This window comes from Ursus americanus, chromosome 19 (genome assembly GCF_024610735.1).
Source record: "Ursus americanus isolate L20-20 chromosome 19, mUrsAme1.1.p, whole genome shotgun sequence".
Lineage (NCBI taxonomy): Eukaryota > Metazoa > Chordata > Mammalia > Carnivora > Ursidae > Ursus > Ursus americanus.
In genome coordinates, this window is record NC_142145.1 from 54,673,825 (window position 1) to 54,699,038 (window position 25,214).

The 25,214-nt window shown below is 42.9% G+C and overlaps 1 protein-coding gene across 4 annotated transcripts in view; it reads left to right on the forward strand.

Moving 5' to 3' along the window:
* The first annotated feature begins 587 nt into the window (after positions 1-587).
* The window catches only part of PTPRM (protein tyrosine phosphatase receptor type M), a 745,411-nt gene continuing 720,784 nt past the window's right edge, over positions 588-25,214 (forward strand). For all 4 annotated transcript variants that reach the window (XM_087869969.1, XM_087869970.1, XM_045781827.2 and 1 more), the window contains exon 1: positions 588-1,196. In XM_087869969.1, the coding sequence (XP_087726095.1) occupies positions 1,124-1,196 (73 nt within the window). In that variant the 5' untranslated portion in view covers positions 588-1,123. The remainder of the gene's footprint in view (positions 1,197-25,214) is intronic.

The window sequence follows — 25,214 nt, forward strand, 5'->3', positions numbered from 1 at the left end:
GGGAAAGCTGGTGCGCGGCGGGGTCGCGGAGCCTGCGAGCGCCCGCTCCGTCCCCGGCGCCCGCCAACTTCGCTCGGTCCGCTGCCCCTCCGAGCCTCCTCGATCTGGCGGCTCGCCTTCCCCGCGGCGATCCGGGAGCGCGGGCCCTGCGACGCCGGGGCGCAGCCGGCCCTGCTCGGCGACACTGCCGTCCGGCGCCGAGCGGCGGGGACCGAGGTGCTTCGCGGCGCCGGCGGGGCCGCAGGCCGCTGGTCCCGCCCGCCGCTCGCACAAACTACTAGCGGCTCGTGACCCGGGACAAACTTCTGGCTGAGGCGCAGCCCTCACACGGTCACCCTCCCGGAAGCCAGGCACGAAGCAGAAGCGGCGGCTGGGGAAAGGAGGGAGAGGGAGAGGGTGGAAACGGTGTCGCCGCTCCACTCCGCGCGGGTGACGCCGCACGGGCGGCGGCGGCGGCGCTGGCGGTGGCGGCGGCCGCCCCCAGTCGAGCTCCCTCCCGGAGGCGCCGCGGTCGCAGAGCGCCGGGGCGCGGGCCGGCGGGGCTGGGCGCTCACGCCCTCTAGCGGGCCGCGGAGGCGCCGGGCGGCCGTGACGTGGGCGCTCCCTTCAGCCGGCCTGCGGGGCACCGCCAGTCAGTCGGGGAGCAAGAGCCCCGCGCAGAGCCGGCGCGGGCTCGGCCATCGGCGCACCGCCGCCCCCGGGGCTGGGCTCGCGGCTGGCGGCGGAGAGGCGGCGGGCAGGACGCGCGCGCCCACTGCCACGGCCACGGCCGGCGCCGGCGGCTCGGGTCCCGAGCAGGGGAAGGAGAGCGGCGGCGGGTGCAGGCGCCGGAACGGAGGGCGGATTTTGGCTCCGCGGGCGCGCCCTCCGCTCCTTCTCGCAGCCGCGCCAGACGCCGAGTGGGGCAGGCGGCAGGGGAGGAGGACCCAGGATCCTCTCCCTTGGCCCCTGGAGCTGCCGGAGTTCGGACGTCTGCAACTGTTGGCACTTTGGGGCTCCGGTTCTGTTTTTGGCTGTTTACCTTTCTCTTCTGGCTGCCTGGAAACCCAAGCTCCCGTCCGCCCTCCGCCCTCGCGCGCCCACCCAGCGCCGCCTGGGAGCGGCCCGGCGCGCACTCGGCAACATGAGGAGACTTGGGACATGCCTGGCGACTTTGGCCGGACTTTTGCTAACTGTGGCAGGGGAGACGTTTTCAGGTAGGTGGGGACCATTTGTGCCGCCGACGGGGACGCGAGGGCCGGAGCGGGGGCCCGGGACGCCGGCAGCTCCCCGGCCTGGAGAGCTCGAGGCGGGCAGCGGGTCCGGGGCGGGGGCGCGGCGGGCCCGGCACCGCTGCTGTCCGTTAGCCCGCGCTGGGCGAGGGGCCGGCGGGGAGGGCGGGCACCGGCAACTCGGGCGGCCGGAGCGGGCGAGCCCCGAGCACCGGCCTGGAACCGGGACCCTCGTCTCGCCTCCGCCTCTCCGCGGCCTGGGCTCGTGCTTGGGGTGGACCGCCGCCACTCCGAGTCCCCGGCCGGCTCCTAGAGGAACAGCACAAAACTTTGCTTGAAGTTCGGCGCCGCAGCCCTGGGCCGCCGGGCGTGGGCGCTGCGCGATCCCTACGACCCGGAGCAGCTGCCCGGCCGGGTTGCTGGTGCCCGGCTGCGCCCGCGGCGATCGTCCAGACCCGGCAGCAGCTCCGGTGGTGCCGTTCGCCCGGCGCCCTGTCCTTCATCCCGCCGCCCCCAGCCCCTGGCGGGCGGTGACGCCGGCTTATTGAGATGGTCGCGCGGCAGCCCGGGAGAGCCTAGGCGGGCGTTCCTCGTCGGTCCCAGCGGGAGGACCCGGCAGCCCCGGAGGGAGCGTCCAGGCTCCCAGGCCCCGGGCCAACGCGGCCTTGCGCTCTCCCGGCCCCACCTACCCGCCTTCGGTCCCCTGCGGAGCGCCGCAGCCAGTGGCAAGTTGTTAACCCAGCCCCGCTGCCCGGGGTCCCAGGTGGGAAGGAGAGGGACTGTGCGTACAAGTGTGTGTGTGTGTGTGTGTGTGTGTGTGTGTGTGTGTGTGTGTGTCCCGGTGGGAAGGAGAGGGTCTGTGCGTACAAGTGTGTGTGTGTGTGTGTGTGTGTGTGTGTGTGTGTGTGTGTGTACGCGCGACTAGCGGCGCGCGCGGGGGCGTGCCGAGCCTGCAGGAGCCCCTGGCGGAGAGGACCTGTAGACCCCAGGGGTGGGGGTCAGGCGTGGGGCCCAATGGCGCTCGGTGTTACAGGGGTTACCTCTAGATTGCCATCAGTCCTTGGAGCACACGCATGGATTCACGGTAGACGCGTGCACATTTGCGCACTTTCTCTTCTATATGAGTTTCATTAAGGTCCACGTATAATGGTGGACCTGGGCTTCTTGTTTTTAATGTAATAAAACCCCCACTATTTGGCCATAAACTTGAGTTGCAAAATAGGTTTCTGTGTTTATTAGGGAGGAATGAGTAAGTTGGACCTTTAGAAAAATATTTTTTTTTTTTTTTTTTTTTGGTGAAGGGGTTTTTCACTGACGGTAAAATGAATATTCTAAACATTGGAGACGTTTGGCTGTCTGGTCTTCGGGAACTTAATTTCTTACTTTCTTGGAGTCCTTGGTACCCATAGGCATAGATGCCTGTGTCCTGCGTGTTGCTGAGCTGCAGGACCCTTGACCACAGTTGGCTGCAAGGATGAAAATGAGATTGTGCTTGGCAGTTTGCTCTGTACTGTGAAATGCGAACTGTCAACTTCAATAAAGAAATATCTTTTCCCTAAGTTTAATATTTCCTTAACTATCTGGTAGTTGCACGTGCTCCAGAGGACTTAAAACGACACACTGCTGTCTGATATAAAATTGATGCAGATTTTGGCCTTCATTCTTTCTTATTAGCAAATTATGGAGTCAACTCACCAGTTTTAGAGCCTTGTAACTCATTAGTGTTAGAAGCCAAATATGAGGACCTTAGTGATGGTTTTCTCTTTATTAAGATTCATAACTCCCTGCCTGGGATTTGTTTAAAGTTAAGCCTGACAAGTAGGGTTTGGATGGATTTTTAAGTTGTGTGCAGGGGGATGGAAACAAATATTTATGAAGTATATTTAAAGCATCTGTCCTTTATCATTAAAAAGGATTTCAGCATTAGGTAGGACGGACCTGTGTCCTTGTGAAGGCTGATTTAAACTGTCAAACCCAGAGACTTTTACTAAAATTTAACCATAGTTTTTGCTTTCAGAGGAAATATATCATCCTATTTGTTTGTTATTATACCATTAACTGGGGTGTGCTTTCTGAGTTATCCCAGTATGTTAGTGGGCAAAGGGGAAATGAAGCGCGGTATCCAAGAGATTGTGTTGAAATGTTGAAATTGTAACTATTTGAAGCTGGCCAGTTTTGTGTGTGCGATTAGATATGTTGCCATGCATTATGTTCTTTCTCTCCACTTTACATTTTAGATAGTATAGGTGTGGGGCTCCTAATGCTTTGGAAAAGTCAATTTCTTTGTGTATGTTGGGAAAGTGATGAATGACACTGATACTTATTTCTTTTTAGGATTCTTCTGGAAATTGTAATAATTGGCTGCTTTTCACCGGACACACCTGGTGTGATTGATAATCAATTTACGGATAGAGGAGATAGATTGTAAGCTCCTTGAAGGCAAAGTCAATATTTTTTTCCTTCTTGGTTCTCCATAAACCACTTAGCAGGAAGTCTTAGATCTAACAGGCAAGCACGGTTTGTTGAATAAAATGCTCATGTGAATGCTGATCGTTTGCAAACATTCACATTGTACCTGAATTAAACTGACACAGAAGGGAGGGAGAGGGATGATCGGAGGAAGTTCCGACTTGGCTGGCATTTCCCTGACTGTGAAATGAACATTTTTCACAAGGGGTTCTCCTTAGGCCACCCAATGGCCTAAATCATGAGATTTACATCCTGTGATCAGTGGCGGTTTTTTGGTGCGACTGAGATTTAGACACAAGGGACTTTGCTCTTCCCTTTCTGCAGTGCTCTAATCTCCTGTCCTCTTTGGGAAGGGTTTGTAATTTATATGGTTATTAATTAATCATTTCTGGAGATGGACTATAAGGAGTTTGGATTCCAGAGATCAGAAATAGAATGCTAAACTTATTGAAAGAAAAAAAAAGAATTCAGTTTGTGGTTCACGTGGACTTTATTTGCTATAAACATTTCATTTTAAAAATTGTTTTCCATCTTTACAATTTCTAATTTGTTAATATTCTGGGAATTTCTAGTGCCAATATTCTTATTGGAGGCTCAGTTTCTACCTTTTAGGCTTTTAATGGTCATTAAAAATAACTTTTGTAAAAAAAATTGAGTCAGACTCAAAGAAGTTAAATCATTTTACTTTTGTTTGAAATTCTCTTTTCCATGATGAGAAGCCAAATAGCTGGCAAGTTGTTTCTCTTTGACCCAATTTCTTAAAAGCCGAGTTGAAATATATATTATACAACAAAGTGTTTAGTTTTACATTATGGTAGATCTTATGTGTTAATTTCTCTTAAGCAAACTTTGGTTTGCAGAGATAGAAATACAAAGAGGTTTGGCCCTTTGTTTCTTCCACAGTATTTGGAATAAATTAAACCTTAACATAACCTTGTGAATCTGGGACTCTTGTGGAAAAAAATTATTTAAAAAATAATTCTAAGGATATTTGTGGGAAAACAGGCAACATTGGAATAAAGTCTATAGTTTAGTTAATAGTACTGTACCAGTGTTTAATTTCTTAATTTTGGAAATTCTATGAGGGTTATGTCAGATGTAAATGTTAGGGGAAGGTGCGTAAAGCTTGAAATCTATATATTTTTTGCAACTTATCTGTTAAGTCTAAATTGCTTTAAAATACAAAATATTAAAGTACCCTTTACGAAAAGTGGGAATAGATTTATTTAGCAGTGTGATTTATTTGTCTTTTTCAGATAACTATGATCATGACATTTTACATTTTTATGGTACTTTAACTAGATTGATAATTCATATGATGAAAATACTTCAAATTTGAATCAGTGAGCATGAAAGAAATATGCCAAGAAATTACTATAACATTTTTAGTGTTATGTGTATGTAGGGAAGTATTTATTGCTTGAGTGTAATAAATTGTTCTGATCTGGAAAAATTACAGGTTTTAGTTACTCAAGTTTCCAGAGGGTTATTATGCAGTTTTTTGGAAGTGAAGTTACTTACATATCGTGATATATGGGTAACTGTGTATATAACTTGAATAATTCTTAAAGAACTTTCCTTAATAAACAGGTGATCTGATTTATGCCTTCACAGTAAATAAACCGTGTATAAAGAAGCATAACCTTTGGTTTTGGCAAAAGTTGGTTTTAGAATTTAAGTATTTCTGTGTCAGTTACATAGAAGTGGATGGCTTTATTTGGATTTTTCCATGATAGTTCTGTAACAATTATAGTACATTCTAGGAACTGATAGGTTTTATGTGTCTATTTGGTAGAGGAACTGTGTTTTGCATTGAGTGTTGCTTCCTTTCAGTTTTTGTTTCAGGATTTATTAAGTTTTCTAGAATGAGCAGGTATCAGTTAAATGTCGTAAGAGGTAGTTTTCAGCTAGGGGTCAGGCATGTTAATAAGTAGTTACGTATTTATTTTGGCAGTGTAACATTTTTCTTAAGGGTGGTGTCTACCACACCATGCTCTTTAGTTTCATTCTGAGATTCTTCTCTTTGAAAACCCAACTGTTCCACAAACTTTCTTAAGTTTCTTATCTCTGTTATTATCTTTATGACTATAACACATTAACAAGTTTATTTTGTAAGTGAGAAAAGGCTTAATGACTAATGTGTTTCAAAGTCACTAGTGAAACATTTAAAAAGATGCAAAACCTATAAACCTCCCATCCTAAGAGGATGCAGCTTCTCTGGTTCCTAAAATACTGCGAAAATACTGCTGTGGTTGCCAGTTTAGTCATCAGGAAGCCTGAGCTTACTCTGTAGCTCTGAAAAACTCAACAGAGAAAAATAAGCAGGGCTGGTGTTGGGTGGGGAGCAGGAAAGCTTTAGTCACCAAGCTTGGGAGTCTGTAGTACCCCCACCATGGAATGGAAGTGTGTGAGAGGCGAATCAAAGGAAACAGGCATGAGAGGAAGAGTGTTACGCACTCAGGCATCAGTGGTGTGAATTCTGGAGGTCCTAGCAGAGGAGGGTTGCTGCCCTTTTACTCTCTCTGCTCTTAAGGATGGAACCTATGGAAAGGAAAGGGGAGATAATCAAAAGAGTGACATGTGTACACGTAGGTCATGCTGACATCTTGCACCTTAGTGGCGTTAGGTGGCCCTGGGGAGGGTGCTGGGGGTATGGAGCTCCTGTTGTTGGCAAGCTGTGTTCACACCTGTGCTTCCTAAAGTTTAGTGTGCCCACGGATCCCCTGGAGTGGCCCTTCCCGCTGTGATTTCTGGGGCGGAGCTGTGGTGATTTTGGAGTGGAAGGTTCATGGAGGGTCTCACAGCATCCCCAGGGAATCCTGATTTGTGGCCACAGTTTTAAGTAGTTCTGAAAGCGGTGTCCTTGGACCAGCGGCATGAGCATCACTTGGGCCCCCCTCCCAGACCTACTACTGAATCTGAAACTGGAGGAGGGGTGAGGGGGAATGGGTTCTTGTCTGTGCTGAATCAAGCCCTTGAGGGCATTCTGATGCTCGCAAGAACTGTTTTTCCGAAAGAACTGGGATCCTCATCCTGCGTGATCAGCCTCTCTTGATAAGAGTTGAAAGAGAACCGGGGTAAAAATAGACTTCACATTCATGCACTTATTAGCCTCCTGATGAACACAGCCAAAATTAAGAACAGGCTGATGTGACTGTGCTGCGACTCTCAGCCTGTTAGGTGAAACCGCCAGTGTGACATTTCAAATAATAGTCTTATCTGGGGAAGATATTGGATCCAGCCAGTTGTAAAACTTAAATAGAAAAAGTTTTCTATAATTTTACTTACCACAACATAAAGTTTTAATTAAATTTTGCAGTAATGATTAGCCTTTGGAAATTTCTCTGGGTGGATATTTTGTATAGAAGATTCTTGTTTTATTGTAATAAGTGCATGGCCCAATGTGCCTACAAAATAATGCTTTTAGTTCAAGTAAATATTTATTGAGTACTTACTATTTGTAAAGCCCCTTTATAGGGGAGCCTTGGGGTGATAGTGGGCAAAGATAAGAAAGATACAGTTACGATGCTTTGTCCATTTATTAAAAGTTCAAAATCCACTGACATAGAAACAACGACTTTGTTAGAAGAAAAGTGGAAATTAATGTACAAGAAATTTGGAATTTTAATGTGGAAATATGAAACTCTGCCTTTGGACGAGAACTCAACTTCCCGGTGGAAAATAAAAGGTTTTCATTATACATCTCTTTAGCGTCCTGCTAGTGCATATCCTAAAATGGAGCGTTGTATTTCTGTTACCCACAAAAGACAGTCATCGCCATCGCTGTCATTTAACACGCCAGGTAAATAAAAGCGATTGTGCGGTTATTGAACAGATTTATCTTGGAAACACTGTCACCAGCCTTTCAGAGAATCAAGTCACAGAGTGTGTTCCACAAGGCAGGCTGGCCTGCTTCGTGCCTCTCCTGCTGCCATCGTAGCTATCACTAGGTGTAGCTGCATCCTTAAACGCACCTGCCTGAGCCAGACCAGGCCCAGCCTTACCCACCGAAGGCTTCCGGCGCTCAGTTACTTACATTCGAAGGAAGGCATGCCATTCAGGGCACCTTCATCTGCTTGTCCACGCGTCTGATTCTTCTCTGTAAAATTAAACTCCTTGGTGGAAGTTGTAGATCCCATAGTCATCATTTTTAGTTGGTTGTAGTTCAGCACTGAGCCAAAGACTGCTTTAAACTTGCCTGTGATCATCTTTCTCGTTTTCCTTCTTTTTTGCTGTATCTTTGCTGCTATTCTATATGTAGCCGTGGAGCTAGAAGAAGTAGTATGTATTTGCCAACGAGGTACGAGTTCATGTTAACCTTCGGGCCCTTCTCAGTCAGGCTTTTTGGCAAGAGGCCAGAAAAGCCAGTGGGATGAAGAGCCATGGGCAGGTGTGTAACATTGGTAGGAAGCGGCTCGAGCACAGTGCTTACATCTGCAAGAGATTACTTCTGTGGCATTGTCAATTTAGGTATATTGTTCAGGAAGTCATTACAGTTAGCCTTGGAAATCCGATGCCGTGAATTTTCCTGCTTAAAACAGGGAGGACGAATGGGTCGTTAAAAACTTTTTATCTGAAACCCAACTGTTGGGAGCAAGGGGCGGGAGGAGGACCTGATGGAAGGCAGTGTCACTCACCTCATATCTGGGGTTGAGGGGGAGGACTGTGACCTGGAAGGCCAGAGAGCAGAGCCTGCAGCATGTGAGGGGGAGGATGCACAAGAGCAGACTTGTCAGGCACTTGTCAAAACAGATGTGTTTTTGGAATCTCCCTTGGAGGAAAAGGCCACCGTTTAACAGATTGATTTATTTCAGAATACAACAGCCTAAGCAGAAGCAAAGCATTTACTTTTTATGGGCTGCAAAGCATAAAAGCTTATAGAGCATCGGTTTGTTTTCAGATGGGTGAATATTCATTTTGATCTCGTTCCTGTTCCTATTCAATATGCAGAAAGCAGATTTATTGCATACAAGGAGAAGAATGTGTTTTAGTTTGCATTACTGTGGAAGTCAGAGGCCCCATTTCCTCTCCCAAGCTTCGGCAGGTTCACAGGTAGGCTTCTGACAGCAGGAGGTGGGGAATTGGACCACACCTTGTTGAAGGTCTGTGTTTGATGGATCCTGTTTGATCTCTCTTCTCAGTTGGAGTATTTTGAAATACTTTAAATCATGTCCCAACCACATGCTTGAAATGAACTCATTGTATACTCTGGATACAAAAGTATAACGTGGCCTAAAGCATTACTTTTATAATAAATACTCGATGGGGTGCCTGGGTGGCTCAGTTGGTTAAGCTCCCAACTCTTGATTTTGGCTCAGGTCATGATCTCAGAGTTGTGAGATCGAGCCCCACACTGGGCTCCATGCTGGGTGTGGAGCCTACTTAATGCAGAGAAAGGGGAACTGTCTTACACTGTTGGTGGGAAGGCAAGCTGGTGCAGCCACTCTGGAAAACAGTATGGAGTTTCCTCACAAAGTTAAAAATAGAGCTACCCTATGACCCAACAATTGCACTACTAGGTATTTATTCAGAGGATACAAACATAGTGATTCAAAGGGGCACATGCACCCCAATGTTTACAATAGCCAAAAAATGGAAAGAGCCCAGATGTCCATTGACGGATGAATGGCTAAATGTGTGTATGTGTATATATATATGTGTGTGTGTGTATGTATGTGTATATATATGTGTGTATGTGTATATATATGTGTGTGTGTGTGTATGTATTCCATCATATATATAACGGAATATTACTCAGCCATCAAAAAGAATGAAATCTTGCCATTTGTCATGATGTGGATGGGACTAGAGGGTATTGTGCTAAGTGAAATAAGTCAGAGAAAGACAAGTACCATATGATCTCACTCATATTTGGAATTTAAGAAACAAAACTTGACGAACATAGGGGAAGGGGAGCTAAAAATAAGACAAAAACGGAGAAAGAGGCAAACCATAAGAGACTTAACTATAGGGAATAAACTGAGGGTTGCTGGAGGAGAGGTGGGGGGAGTATGGGATGACTGGGTGATGAGCATTAAGGAGGGCACTTGATGAAATGAGCACTGGGTGTTATATGCAACTGATGAAATTCTACCCCTGAAACTAATATAGTAACTAACTTGAATTTAAATAATAATAACAAAATAATTGGAAGTGTTTTGACATTGAAATAAATGGTTCCATAAAGGAGGAAAAAAAAAGATTCTCTCCCTCTCCTCCCTCTCTTTCTAAAAAAAACAAAACAAAAACAAAAAACTCTATATATCTATATGTAGATATATATAGATGATATATGAAATGAAAATCAAATCACTGGGCAATCTATAGTGTGTATTAATTACTTAATAATATATTTGTTGAATGAATGCAGAAGTGAAGTTCCCTTAGGGAGGAAAAATATCAAAGTACTTATGCTTACTGCTTTTTTTTTCTATCAAGTTTGACTTCTTAAAGCATTTGGAATAATGTTAATAATAGACCCAGGCTGTAGGTTTTGTTCTTGGTACCCTTAGCAACTTAAAGGCATGTAGATATTTAGTTGCTAAATTTACAGGAAAAAGCATTACCTTTTGTTACTTAAACATATGAAAGTAAGCCTGTGATTTTATCGTGTATAATAAAAATGTATTAATCGGTTATGTTATAAAGCAGAATTTTGCTAAAAATGGAATTTATCATGTGGTAGGTTTATCACGACTCTAGGGGATTTGATTTTAGTCACTGGTAAATTAAAAGAACTATGGCATCATTGGTAAGATGGTTCCATAACAGGGAGTAATAGATATTCTCTTTGCTGGGTTTATTTCTGATTCAGAGTGAGATTACTGATGCCTGCACAGAGCTCACTCTCACACGAATGTCTGGCTCATCTTCATTAGAGCCAGCAGCTCTAGTTCCTTTGCAGTCAGTAGAGTATACGAAACTTCATAAAAAGAGGTCAGTTTGACAACAGTCTCATAAACTGTGTTCTCTACTTCCTTGATTCTTAAACTCTAGACCACTGAATAGGGTGTGGAATCTCCACGGTTATCCACGGGCATTATGTGCTTTGTGTATGTGATGGGGGTTCTTGTCCTGTTTCTCTTGTCAGTTAACATGTTCATCCCATTTGTGTGGCTTTTTTGGGAGCCCCTCCCTTTTTTCCCAGTGCTCCTGGTTGGGGGCCAGGAGCCACTATGCAAGCTTCTTGAGAGTCCTGTGTTGCTGACCCTTGGAAGGTTTGGGGGGTTTGTCCAGTCACAGAGGGACTTGGACAGCTGGAGGTTGTTAAGGTTCTGACGTCAACTCTGGCTTCCCCGGGGTTTGGAAAGAAGGGCAGAGGCCGCCGGGGCAGATCAGGTGTTCCTGATTTTGCAACAAGGCTTCTGAATAGCCTTGTCATCTTGGGTATGTTAATTTTTCTGAGCCTTGGTTTTCTTTTATGGAAAAGTACCTTGCAAGATTATTGAAAAGTCTAACCAGTGCCGTGATGTTAGGAGGCCTCTTGAGGTGACAGGGCTGTGTCTGTTCAGTCGTGAGGAAGAGAGGGGACTGGCCAGTTCTGCCCCATCCGTGTCCACTGTAGGTTTAACCATGTGAACCCACTGTTCTCGTAAGTCAGAAAGAGTCGAATATTGACAGTTTCATATGGTTCAAGCTAATAGATTCCCTTTCCGAGTCCAAGGCGTTGATAGTTGTGGTGCCTGGAGGCTGTAGAAGTGACAGTTATGTCGATGTGGTTGTACACCTACAGATGTTATAAGTACATGGCCAATACTATGTTTTAAGAGGGAAAAAAAAGCTGAAAATAGCAAAATGATCCCCTCAGAATTGGCACCATGCAAAGCCAGCGCTACTCAGTAGCCTGGAAGGTGGTGGTACGCACGTGCGTTAAAGTCACGTGAGGCTCCAGGCCTCATATTCCTGGCCCCACAGACCCACTGAGTCAGAATCTCTGGAAGGGGCCACAGAAACTGGTCGGGAAACATCCAGATTGTCTTGATGCCTGTACAAGTTGAAAGACTGTCCGTAAGAAAGTCACTGTGGCTCAGAGCCATGCCCTTTGGAGAACTTATCATATCTCTGATTAGTATTAAGAAAGCATCCAAAGATCGTCACGTGGATTTTTAGACCAAATTATTAACTGACCAAAGAGCATTTTCTTTTATGAAGCAGAGGCTTTCTGGTGTCAGAAGAGAAAGTGAATTACGAAACAAGGCATTTTATAGAAACTTGGCTGTTTTGTACCTACTTTTAACTTGGTGACCTCTAATAAATGTGCTATCAGTCTGGAATTTTTTTGGATATAATAAAAAAATATAATAAAGACATTTCAGGGTAATCAGAACACGATGACTTTAGATCTTCAAATTTGCAGCTTTGAGCTGCATTTTCAGATGACTCATTCATAGAAGAGGATGAGACAAGATGGCATTGGGAATAATATTTTCCAGTACTTATTCCTTTATCTCCTGTTCATTGAAACAGGGACACTGTAGAATAATTGGTCTTAGGGGCCCCATAAGGGGGCCAAAAGCTTGGCATTTTGATTGTAGTAGTTCCTAAAAGACTCACAAACCTCAAAATGGGCATACCAGTCTGTTAAGGCACTCGAAATTTCCACCAGCTCATCATTTTGACCAAGGAAGAGAGGTGCTTGTTGAAATGTCATGTCTGGGAGAGGTGGCTCATTAAGTCATCTTAATATGACATCCTCAGCTAGCTGTCACCTTGATAAGTTGACATATCCTTAGATGTCAGATTTCTTACTCGTAAAAATGAAGACATTCGATTCAAGGATCTATAAGGTCTCTCCAATTGCTTGAAGAGTATGAGGATTGTCATCTTAGTTCATATTAATTTGTCATATAGCATGGTGTTAAGAGAGTGAGACCTGGATCAATGGGTTATTTTTGATAGATGAGGATAGGAAAAATGTCTAGAACATTGGGTCCAATCTGAGAGATCGCCGGATATAGCATGAAGTTGCTTCTTAAAAAGAAGTTGAAGGGATGTCTGAGTGATTTTAGATGTTTCCCACATTTGCCATAGGCTGCCTCTGCACAAACGAAGCTCACTTTTTCCTCCATGCTTGAGAATGTATTTGCCATTCGTAGGTGCCACCAAAGGCTATGTGGCAAGTAGGCTGAAGGCTGTGATTTTCTACTTAAATTGTGGCAACAGAGATAGGCCTTATTTCAGGGGGTTGGAATTGATAGTAATAAGTGATAGCCATGCATTGAGCACTAATTATGTGTGAGGTACCATGCTGAGAGGATATGATACTTTCAAAACCATTGCTGCACAGTAGCTAATAAAAGCTTGGATGTGAGAATTGATGAAGGCTTTGGGAGGTGAAGCTGACTCCCATTTCTAGCAAAGCCAGGTCATCTTAGCGTGGGGACATGTACGTATAGCTTCCCTCCCCATACACACAGGTGCAGAATTGCCTTTTCCTGATTTATGCTCTGATTTGATGCCATCCATCTGTATTGAGGTGTGCTCTATGCAAAAGCATTTCAAACGGAGTGTTGTGTCTGTTAGAAGGATGTTGAGTGATGTTTCAGTACGTGATATAGAATCTTTATAATGGCTGGCTGGGGAGATTCCCTTCTGGGTCTTAGTTCCAGGAAAAGGTGTGATTTTCCTATGGACTTAGTTTCTTCTTGTGGACATAGCGAATTGTATAACCCATCAAGTTTTCCTCTTTATGTTGGCTGTTAGAAAGCCGGATTCAAATGTGTGTTCTATCATAGTGAGAACTTGTTTGAACAGAAAACCTCAGTCAAAGCTGGCCTTCATCAAACAGGGCATTTGTTGGCTCTTGTAACAGAGAAGGTAGTGGGTAGGCACAGCTCGTCCCAGGGACTCAACCCAGCCATCGGGGTTCAGAGTATTCTTCTCTAAACATCTTTCCTTTTTGTGTGAGATTTCTAAGGGGTTGTAGGCTGAAGCCTCCAGCTCCAAGCCCAGTGGGAAGAGAGATCCCCCAGAGGTACACAACACTTCTGCTAGTGGGCTTGCTGACTCAGCTCATATCTCCTGCTTCCTCCTTAACCTCCTGCTCTACTTGACCCAGCCGCCGGACCAGGCATGTGGCCAGCCTACAGGGAGCACATGGAACAAGAGTGAGGAAATGGGAGTTTTGTCCATGGAAGCACAGGTTCTGTGACCAGTTGAAGAGAGTGGTGGTGACAGAAAATAAATGAGTTCCACATCTTAACATCTGAGTCAGTGTTTCAAATGCAACTTGTGTGTGTGTGCGTTTCTTTTACTTCCTAGTGACACCACAGAGCATATTCAAAGCTCACTGAAAGTGAAGAATACAGGAGTAGGAAGATGATAAGGAGGTTATTATGGCCTACTATAGTACTTCTCCAACTTATTTTTTAAAGCATCAGAATATTGTCATTAAGTAAAATTTTACACAGGTGAAAAAGCATAAAAAAATATTTGGGTTAAACAAAATTTTATGTGGGAAGATTAAATTGAAGGACTCTCCAAATTCGAAAAAAAAAAAAAAAGGTATAATGGTTAGCTTTTGCTGTATAACAAAGCTCCCTGAGACTTGGTGGCTTAAAACAACTATTTTCTATTTTTCATATTTTATTGGGGGGGTGTCTGTTGATCTAGGCTGGGATTGGCATACTTTATGTGTATGTCTTTACTTAGCTGATCTTGGCTGGGCTGTCTCGATAGTTTGGGGTTAGTTGGTTGTAGACTGCTATAGGAGAGCCTTGGCTGGGAGCTGCTCTCTCTTCTGTGTACTCCTTTCTTCTCCAGTAGGCAGTTTCCAAAGACAGCAGAGGCTGCTAAGGCTTATGCTTGGGAAGGGCACCTCATCACTTTCGCCTTGTTCTTTAGGTCAAAGCCAGTCCACAAAGCCAGCCTAGAACAAGGGTAGGGAAGTAGACCTCACCCCTTGGTTCGTGGGGCAGTAAGACCACACTGTAAATAGTGTAGATACAAGGAGAGGTGGAGAATTAGGGCCCACATAGGGTCTGCCAGGCCCCAGTGCCAGTGCTCTGAGATACCTCTGCTTTGCAGGACGTAGTTGGGAAATCACTGGCAGCATGAGAAACGGGAATTTAAGATGGAAAGTTCTGTATTCAAGGGTCCACCCTGACCCTGTCATGTGAAAGGGAAGCTATTTAACCTCAGTGATCTCAGTTCCTTATCTGTAATTAGGGTCATTCAATGGCATTCTGATTCATAGGTTTGCCTCAGAGATCAAATACGATAATGGACTGTATAAAAGGTAACTTTTACAAACTGTTGTGCCTCTGGGTGTATTCTGAAGGTGACTATAGCCGGATTAAGCCTGAGCTCTCATCCCATCAGTTGTGAAAGTCACATTGCCTCTCGGAGCTGGTTTCTTTTTCTGTAAAGAGGGAATGATGTCTGCCTCCTCGGTCATCCCATGGAAAACATTGTGCCTGGTCTGTAAGAGCTGCTGTCATTGTTCTTAGAGCCCTATGACCACAGAATAACCTTGAGTCATTGCCTATGTGTTTCCTTTCTGTCTGCAAACCCCAGAGGGTGTGGTTCCTCCTCCCCCCCTGTCCCCTCGCCCCGCCCCAGGTTTTCTTCCATTTGTAATCCAACTCATAAACTTGCTGTCATTTCCTCTGGCTTCCCAAGGGCAAGGGCAAAGGAAATATGAACATCACACGCTAACTACGTGTGGGCCCTTTACATGGTATTTACTACCAAAGCAGTCCTATAAGGTGAAAATGGTAGCACTGTCATTTTATGGTTTATGGAACTGAGGCCCCAACACATTTTAAGTGTTGCACAGACAGTAGGTAGAGCACTTAATGGACCCCAAAGTGCTCCATTCCTCCAGTGCCTCTTAAGCCAAAGCCTGTGCTCCTGTCCCCACCTGTTGGGCCCAAAGCACATGTCATCATTTCCAAGTATACTTAATTGATTTGGTACAATTTCTCATTTTGATGGTAAAAACGATTGTAAAGTTGGCTTAGTTCGCAGTTGCTGTTTTACAGCTCTCTGAAATAGTAAATTAGAAGGAAAAGTACTTACCTTCTAAGTAACTTGAATGAAATTAATTGATTAGAGACATTATCTGTATCTTTTCACCAGCAGAGGAGGGCAGAATGTTGTCTTCTCTGGGGTTTCAGATCCTCTGAATTATATTTTTATAATTTCTTGTGTTTAACATCTGGATATCTGATTGTGGGGAGAAGTGTAAAATCCTTTGTAAATCTCTTACCTGTGTGTGTTAGTGGTCTCAGGGGCAAAGTGCCACTGAGGTCAGTGGCAATTTATTTTTAGACCTTTCCCTTCAGGTGGAGGTGGGCTGGCACTTGGAGATTGATGTTAATTACCTTCTGCAGAACAAATTGCATTTTGAGGTTGGACAAAGACAAAGGAAGCAAGTAGATCCAGATTTGAAGGATTTAAAACAATCTAGTGAGTTGGGTCTTATTGTAGTCACCATGGGAAAGAACTATTTGGTATATAATAGTTTACTTTGATTATGTGCTTTGCTTAAATCACCTTTTTTTTTTTTTTTTACAACATCATTAGGGACAATTACACCAAAATAAAGTAAAATAAGTAAATATTAAGAGAATATTAACATCTTTCACAGTGATTTAAAAAAATTAGGGATTTAGATTTTTTGCCAAAATCATATAAGAGATTTTGATCATTGTCAACAGATGCATATTTACTTTATTTTATTTTATTCTTATTTTGGAAAGATTTCTGAGCAGCTGGAGGTAAAATGAGGTGGTTCGTTCATTGTTAAGGATGAGGGAGATTCCGGGAATGGATGTTGGGGTTCTGATGTTTGCCTCTGCTCTCCTGTGGCCTGTGATTTGGGCCCAGTCTCCTCTTTGTGACTGAAGTCACAGAAGAATACAATGGATATTAAAATAACTACGGTGCAGTCCCCGCCACGGTAAGCTGCCTTTGCCAAGGCACAGCCTCGGTTGGCTTGGCTTCTCAGAGCTTCAGCTGGAGTTGGGAAGTTCTGCGGAGCTGACCTGTGTTCCTCCTCCTGCTCGGCCTGCTTTTAGTAAAAATGAAAACGCTACCCGCACCCGGTGATTGTTCTCTGTCTCTTTATACATAGGAAATTGCTATCAAGTTGGCTTTTTTTTTTTTTTTCTCTTGGGATGCTTTCTGAATGCATATTGTTTCTCCCGTGCTGGACCCAAGGTTATTCTTTCATGCGTCAGTTCTATAGATTAAAATTGAGCACAGAGGTGAGAAATCCTCAAAAACGGGAGGAATAGTCAAGAGGTGTTTGCAGGGCATATTCTTTTCCAAAGCATAAATAATATATAAATCGTTACCTAGGACTGAGGGTGAGGTGAGGCAGGAGAAGTCCTCCTGCCATAGTGAAGGGCTGTGGCTCCTGCGGCAGAGGACTCGTGGGTGAACTCGGTGCTGAGGCCCTGGGGGTGAGCATGTGCTGGGTACTGTGTTCAAGAAGACGGTTGGCTCACAGCAGCTTACAGAACAACTCGAGGGGCGCACACATAAGCTGAAGGCGGGCCTGGCGAGGGAGCCTGCAGCCCAGTGTGCAGGAAGGAAGAATTTCGAGGGAGGGCGCCCCAGTGGTTGGCTCAGAGGTGTGGGGTTGCAGCTTGCCTGTGGTTAAATAAGGCGCTGTCCATGAGGCCCGGGTACTGTCAGAGGGAAGGGAGAGGAGAGACCTTGAAAAAAAGTGTTTTGAGGTTTTTTTTCCCTCTTAACATGGGACATCTTCTAAGCAAGTGAGTTCTCTTTTTAAATTGAAGTATAATTGACATACACTATTTCATTAGTTTCAGGTGTACAGTGTGTAGTGATATGACATTTATATACATCATGAAATGATTATAAGGGGTCTAGTTATCATCTGCAAATGAGTTTTTGAGGTAATGGTCATCTACTTAGAGTAGATGTAGAAGGGAAGAAGCCTGGGAAATTGGAAAGGAGAACAAACTTGTGTGTGTGTGTGTGTTTTTTTTCCTCTCTCTTTTAATTAGAAGATCATGTTGTTGGTGACTTGGCATTTTTCCCTTCTGTCTCCATGCAGTAGGTCTTAATTGCTGCTGTATTTAAGGATGAGTTTGTATAGGATGGGCATTTGGCCAGAAGTTGGAAAAGTGTGAGGTATAAGGGAAGGTTCAGGAATCAAAAATTTGGCTTCTCTTTTATTCCCATGCCTGATAGCATGGTCCTAGGCTTTCTCTTTTTCTCCATTCCTTCGTTCCCAACCTCCATCTTCATCTCATGTAGTAGGTGGGTTTTAAAAGACAGTGGTGAAGTAAAGAGGTATCCGTCCCACTGGACCATCACCACTCTTACTGTAGTTGAATTATCAGAGACAGGTCCTTGGCATCCTGAAGGGTAGAAGATAGGTGGCTAGCATAGTGAATATTGATAGAAATAGAAATGGTAAGTGGACGTGTAACCACTACCATGTCTGTGTCAGGCACTGGTTGCTGCTTTATCTACTTTACTTCTAATCAGCACAGCAGCACTTACGGGTGGAAGTATTATAATAGAACAAAAGGGCAGGTAAGGCTTATTGAATACTTAAAATGTCTAGGCATTATTTTCTGTCATTTTTAAAATATATATTACCTGATTTAATACTGATAACCACCTAAGTTACCCTAACCATTTTCTAAGCCAGGAAATAAGCTCAGAGGCTAAGCAAAGTGACCAAGCTCAGACATGTCGCAAGGGGGAAGCTAAGGTTTTTCCTTGATCAGCAGGTGAGCCACCATGCCTGCCAGGTCTTTATATCAGACACAGTTAGAAGCACTCTACACCCACCCTGAGCTTGACATGCTTCTGTTTCAAGACCCAGGGTAGGCGGGTGGACGCCGTAGATGTACAGGGCATTGGGCCCTGAATAACAGGGTGCATGAACAGAGGAGAGCGCCAAGTCTTGGGACACTTAGGCTGGTCTTTTTTGTTTTGGAGAATGACCCACACCAGAGTCAACGGATGGGTTTACTCATTCTGGAGACTCTATTTTAACATAACCAACAAACTGTTAAGAGTCAGGAACAAAATAAGAGATAGGTACTGCTTCGTGAGATCTTGCTCTAGAGAAATGGTTTTTCTGAGCCAGGGGCCAGTGCTGGTAAGTTCCCAGATCTGTCGGCCATTGATAGATAGTCTTCTAGCCTCCTGACTTATGCTTGTGTATCCAGTCAAAGAATTTTAAAAAATTGGTCACTTCCTTGAACACTGGTAAGGTCACTTCTGAAATTTTGTGTCGTAAATTTATACAGTTGAGAAGGAGGGAATTTATGCTGTACAGTAAATACTGACATTTTAAGATAAAACTTGCAACAGTCTTTTAAAGGCATCCTTCAGAAACAACATCTAAATACCAAAAAAGATTCGAGTCTCTCCATTGTCCATTTAAAAATACATGAACAAGCTTGTATTTAATTGAGAGAAATTTTATATGCTTAATTTTTCTTCTTAAACCGCTATTTACATTTTATTTCCTCATAGAATCTTATCCCATTACAACATGTTTAAGCTTGACAGTCTTTTAGTGATTACTTATCAAACTTCTCTGCAGCAAAAATGTGTATAAATTGAGATTTTAAGTCTATCTTTAATTTTATGGGACCGTAAAGCACTAAGTGCTAAATTTTATCTAGTTGGATCATCACTCAAATTATTTGTATACAATTGAATCATGGTTAAAATTTATTGGAGTAGTATTTCAGATATCAGCTGGGCTTTAGAAAAATTAGTTCACGCATCTGTGGATAGACCTTATGACATTACTTACTGCTCAGTAGTGTTAAACCCAAATTCTGTTTCCACATTTTGTTTTTATAAATCAGTGTTGAGAAATTTGTTCATATAATTAGGTAGACAGGACCAGAGAATTTTTGTCATACCAGTGCCACTTTGAATTCTTTTCAAGTTACATGCCAAGATTTGTACTGAGTTCTAGCCTTAGAAATTATTCGTAATGACCAGTTTGATAAGTTTCATTCTTGAAAATGCTCAAAGCCAAAAATTGGAAACCAACTAGTTTGTAAAGACTTTGCTGTCCAGTCACGCACCTTCTTGTTTGCTGGGGAGTAGTCCAAGCAGACTGTGTAAACCAAGATTCATCAATGCCTGTTAATGACACCTGTTATTTTTAACTTAAAGGCACCTTGTTTAACCGAGAAATACAGAGATATCCAGAAATTATTGTGAAAACAAAAATATTAACTTTAATATACTTTAGCCAATGTATGTTTTAAATATACATCTGTATACATTTATATACCTTGCGTATACATATATACACATATACATATATACATACATATACATATCTATATACATTTTTCTTAAACCTCAGAGATGAAGATTCAGGCTAATCACTGAATGAAAAATATCTAAGGTATGGTTTGGTTAGCATAGCAGTCCTCCTCAAAGCTGTCAGTCACATCAGCTTTACTTTCTAGGAGAAAAGGTCTAACTTAGTTGTTAATTTCAAATAAGTGTTAATTTGCATTTTGACGACAAATTTTAAAAAGTGAAAAGAAATGATATGGCAGATTATTAAAAGCAGGTTAGTCAAGTTTAAAATGATGCAGATGTAATGGAATTAATTATATTTTATATTAAGTTCCTTAAATGATGGCAAATTTATTCTGTTTCTCATTAATTTATAGGAATGTAGTATAATGGGCACCTAAAATTCTGAGGTATTATAAAGTGAGGATTATAATGAAAAAGCATGCTGTTTTTCTGGTAAATATGTGAATGTATGTGTTGAACTCTGGTGTTTGACTTCTGGGAATAATTAAAAAAGAATCATGGGCATACTTTCAGAAATAAGTATATTAGTTTCTAAAGATAGCAGAACCCAACTTTTCCCATGTCTTTAACAAGAGCAGTATATGCTACTCAAAATAAACTGGCTCAGCAGAGAATTGACATAGCACATTTTTGTTAACATGAGATAGAAAATAGTAAATATTTTACAAGATGAGCATTGAATTGACTTTCATTGACCGATTACTTCATAAATGAATGTCTGATAAAGTGGATTTTAATTATATTACTGTAAAATGCACACTGAATCTAAACTAAATCTCATGTATTTTTCTTTGTGAATTTTTCCTGTATAATTTGAAAATTTTGGAAAGCATTGCAATTCTGTTTCAAAGAATCAGTGTCAGGAACATACATACTTTCGGTTGTTTGAAGGTTCTTTTATTTCCAGCTAATGTCCTGTTGTTGAGTGTGAGTATAAAAAGAATTATTACATTTAGGTACATTTAAAGGTAGTGTTTTTGCATTTAATATTTGCCGATGTTACTCTTTTTATAATTTCACCAGTTTCTCAGCTGTGAAATGAGTTCTTTACAGTCAAGGGAAGGAAGGTGTGTGGTGGTTAACTTGTGTAATATATCTGATTTTATAACATTCCACAAGGGCTAAAATATTCTATCTCTAGTACATTGTTTTACCCTTAAATGAAATATGGATATGACAGGGAAAGACACGAAACCCCACAGTGAGTGTCTGGCGTTTGATAAATCATTAAAGAACGCTTCCTTGAGAGCAATAGCTCACATTGTGTCTTTGATGCCGTGGATGCTTTTACACTCGAGAGGTGCACCCTCCTTTGTAAGGTGTGAGGTCTGTTGAGAAAGGGCGGACAGGAAAGGCAGAGCTATCTGAAGCTAGGATGGAAATCGGTGTCCTTTCCCCTGTAGGCGATGTGCATCCCTTAATTTTCTTGTGGCTGCAGAGATCTCCTGCTTTGTGACTCTGTTGGGACTTCTACTCCAGCCATGGAACTGATGGGGCAGGCCCCTATGGCTCAGGGTCTGTAGTCTTTTTCTTTCCAGATGGAGACCTAATTAAAAAAAAAAAAAAGTTAATTTTTTTAGAGCAGTTTTAAGTTCACAGCAGAATTATTAAGAAGAAGGTACCAGAGATTTCCCACATGCCCCTGCCCCTACACAGGCATAGTCTCCCTCATTATCAACATCCCCCACCATTTGGAACATTTGTTACAATCGATGAACCTGTCCTGACACATCGTTCTCACTTGAAGTCCAGAGTGTACATTAGAGTACTCTCTTAGTGTTGTACATTCTGTGGGTTTGGACAAATGTATGATGACGTCTATCCACCATTATAGTGTCATATGGAGTATTTTCAATGCCCAAGAAAATCCTCTGTGCTCAGCCTTTTTTTTTTAATGTTTTTTTATTATATTATGTTAGTCACCATACAATACATCCCTGGTTTCCGATGTAAAGCTCGATGATTCATTAGTTGCGTATAACACCCAGTGCACCATGCAATATGTGCCCTCCTTACTACCCATCACCAGTCTATCCCATTCCCCCATCCCCTCCCCTCTGAAGCCCTCAGTTTGTTTCTCAGAGTCCATAGTCTCTCATGCTTCATTCCCCCTTCTGATTACCCCCCTTTCTTTATCCCTTTCTTCCCCTACCGATCTTCCTAGTTCTTATGTTCATAGATGAGAGAAATCATATGATAATTGTCTTTCTCTGCTTGGCTTATTTCGCTTAGCGTTATCTCCTCCAGTGCCGTCCATGTTGCAGCAAACGTGCTCAGCCTTTTAACCCTCCCCTCTCCCCCAACACTAAAAGGCTAAAGCCGGTGACCTCTGGTTTATGATAACTCCATTCTGGTCTTAACTTAGTCTGTGACTTTGACATGTATTTTCTGCCTCTCTGTTTCAACTACCCCTTCTGAAGTCGAAACAGATCATCATGACTTAAAATAATTTAGATGTTAGGACTTCGGTTTTTGAGTCATTAATAATTGCATGAAAACCAAACAATGGAATGAACTCCTCGTTTGCCCTGAAAGAATCAATTTGACCTGAAAGAATCTTGCAAAAGAAAAAAAAATCATTTCCCATTCTGTAACTCAGTCTTCCAGACAATTGGCACTTCCCAGCTGAATTCTCACCTTGTTTCCAGGAAGCAGACAACAGGAAGCACAGAAAGCTGTAGAGATGATTCAAACAACCTGTGGGTTGCTCCAAGGCACTTTATGATTTGAGGTTTCCCCGTACACTCAGTGTGGTCTTTCTCATGGTTTCTTTAATGGGAAGTGGGTGGCAGTTATCTTATTACATGGATCTTGAAGCACAGGTGAAATGGTTGTTCAGGCCTCAGAGAGAGCCAGAGCTCAGGCTCCCCGTGAGCTCTAAAGTGAGGCAGCCAATCTTTTGTAATGTTCTTCTTAGGAAAATGATGAAGCACATTATCCCTTTACTAATATTCAGTCAAATTTCTCCCTTAAATTTCTTCAGACAATACAACACCAGCATCTTATCAGCATTTTAGCAATTTTCACACATAAGGATATTTATAATGTGATTTGAGTGGGACTGAAAAAGATGGCGAGATGGTGGGTTATCCAAGGGTCAGCCCGTTGGCCTGTGGTTGTTTGCAGAGTGATGGGGCCTGTGCGGGAGCGTGTGCACACCTGCAGTATGGAAAGGGATGCAAAAAGAATGGGGCTTTATAAAATATGATAAATCTATACTAATGAAATAAAAGTGGACATGTACAGAAAATCCCCTGCAAGAATATTCACTAAGGCATTTTTCTACAGTAGTGAAAAATGGGAAGAATTTGAATATCCCACAATAGGGAGTGGGTTAAATCACAGTATATGCGTGTAATAGAATGCCAAGCAGCCACCAAGAATCATGAGAATGAATATTTATTTAAGGATGTCAGATGATCACAACATAGGGATATGGGACAAAAACAGGTGACAAAATTGTGTATAGGAGAATGCCAGTCTTATTTAATGATTTTGAAATGTTTATTAAAGTCTATGGAAATATATAAAATAGAAGCCAAAATATTAATAGTTGTTATTTCTAGATAGTGGATTTATTAATATTTTTGCTTTCTTTTAACTTTTCTGCATTTGTCAGATTTCCTTCTATGTGTTCATATATCCATCTTATGATGAAAGTGACTTAAAGTAGTGATTATATAGGAGTCGAATCTATGAGTATTTAGCTCGGTAAAGATCTGTGATGATTTTGTGAGTATGAACTAGCAAAGTGATGATCCCTCCACTTCTAGCAACCGAATAGGAAAAGAGGAAAATTCTTAGATGGCACAATTTACCTCCATTTTTCTTTGCTCTGAAAGGTGTAAAGCACAAAACATAGAAATGTAGATGTGAAAACACATGCACCACAGTGTGATTTTTTTAAAACAGATCGTACCCTTAGCCAGTTGTCTTCTAATCCTCATTTGGCTGGCTTTTCCTCTGGAATTGTTTCTTTGCTAGAGTGTTAATGGATTGGTTAATTTGTGAGCAACACTCCTAATTGTATTAAATCTCTACAACCTTATTAAGCATTTGTGCGGAATTAGATCAGAGAGCTTAGGGAAGCAGCGTGCCAGTGGTCGGAGGGAGGGAGGGGGGAGGGCTGAGGGAGACAAGCAAGTATGTCTGTGCTCTAATTGAGCACCCCCCTAAAAATTAAAACAACACAGATTGAAAACCCCACTGCTGAACGTTCAGAAGTATTCTAAAGCACATGAAACAGATTTCTTGCTGTATGTTTAAACACCAGTTTAACACAGAGAGAGAGACAGACAGACACTGAGAGACGGAGAGCCAACTTGTTTTTATTTAGATCTGTTAGGATTTACTTTATTTGGGGGAAAAGAATGAGCAAGAATTAACAAAGATCTCAGGTGAGCTAGATTTTAATTCTGGGGGCCTGTGTTTATATTTAGACACCAGGCTACAGGTATTTGTGCTTAGAGAAACAATGTCAGAAAATATAATTGGACCTTGTCTATTTTGAAAACTAAAACAAACTGCCTGAAATAAACTGATTGTTAAAAGCCATGGCTGGCAGCTGCTTTCTTCTGCAAGCAGTGGGGACTGGGAGAGTGGATGAGGAGGCATTAACACTGACCTCTGGGAGCTCCGTGTGTCCCATTGCTTATACATACCTACTGGTGTTCCTTTCCCAAAAAAGTTGACTTTTTTCTTTACTCAACATTATTGCAACCACAATGGAGCTGGAAGTAAGGAATTTCAGCAGCCTGTGGTTTGATTTAAAGTTACTGATTCCTTGTGTTGTGTATTTTAGCACCCTCAAAGTAAGAAATACTGATATACCATTAAGGATAAAAAAACCATTCAAGCCTTGAAGCAGTCAGAATCTTTACTTTCTTAATAGTTCCACTATGCCTCACTAAGAGTGTTTTTCTTGTGTTCATTGTTGTTTTAGATCATACAGTTCCGTGGGTTTTTAGGGTCACCTGGGAAATAGAAAAACAAAGACTACGAGTAATTTTTGAAGTTTCACGTAATCATGTTTGTGCAAGCAACATGGGCTTGAAGGGTAAGTAAGATAGAACAATAAGGAAAGAGAGGAGTAGGTGATATTGCCTTCTCTACTCTCAGGGAGCGCCGCCACATCAGGAAATCTATGGAGATGTCCCAAGGGTGTCCCCCAACACTTTCCTGTCCTCTTCCAGGTAGGGTCTGCTGCTTCTGCTGCCTCAAAAGCTGTGGGAGGGGGGGCATGCCCCTTATTGC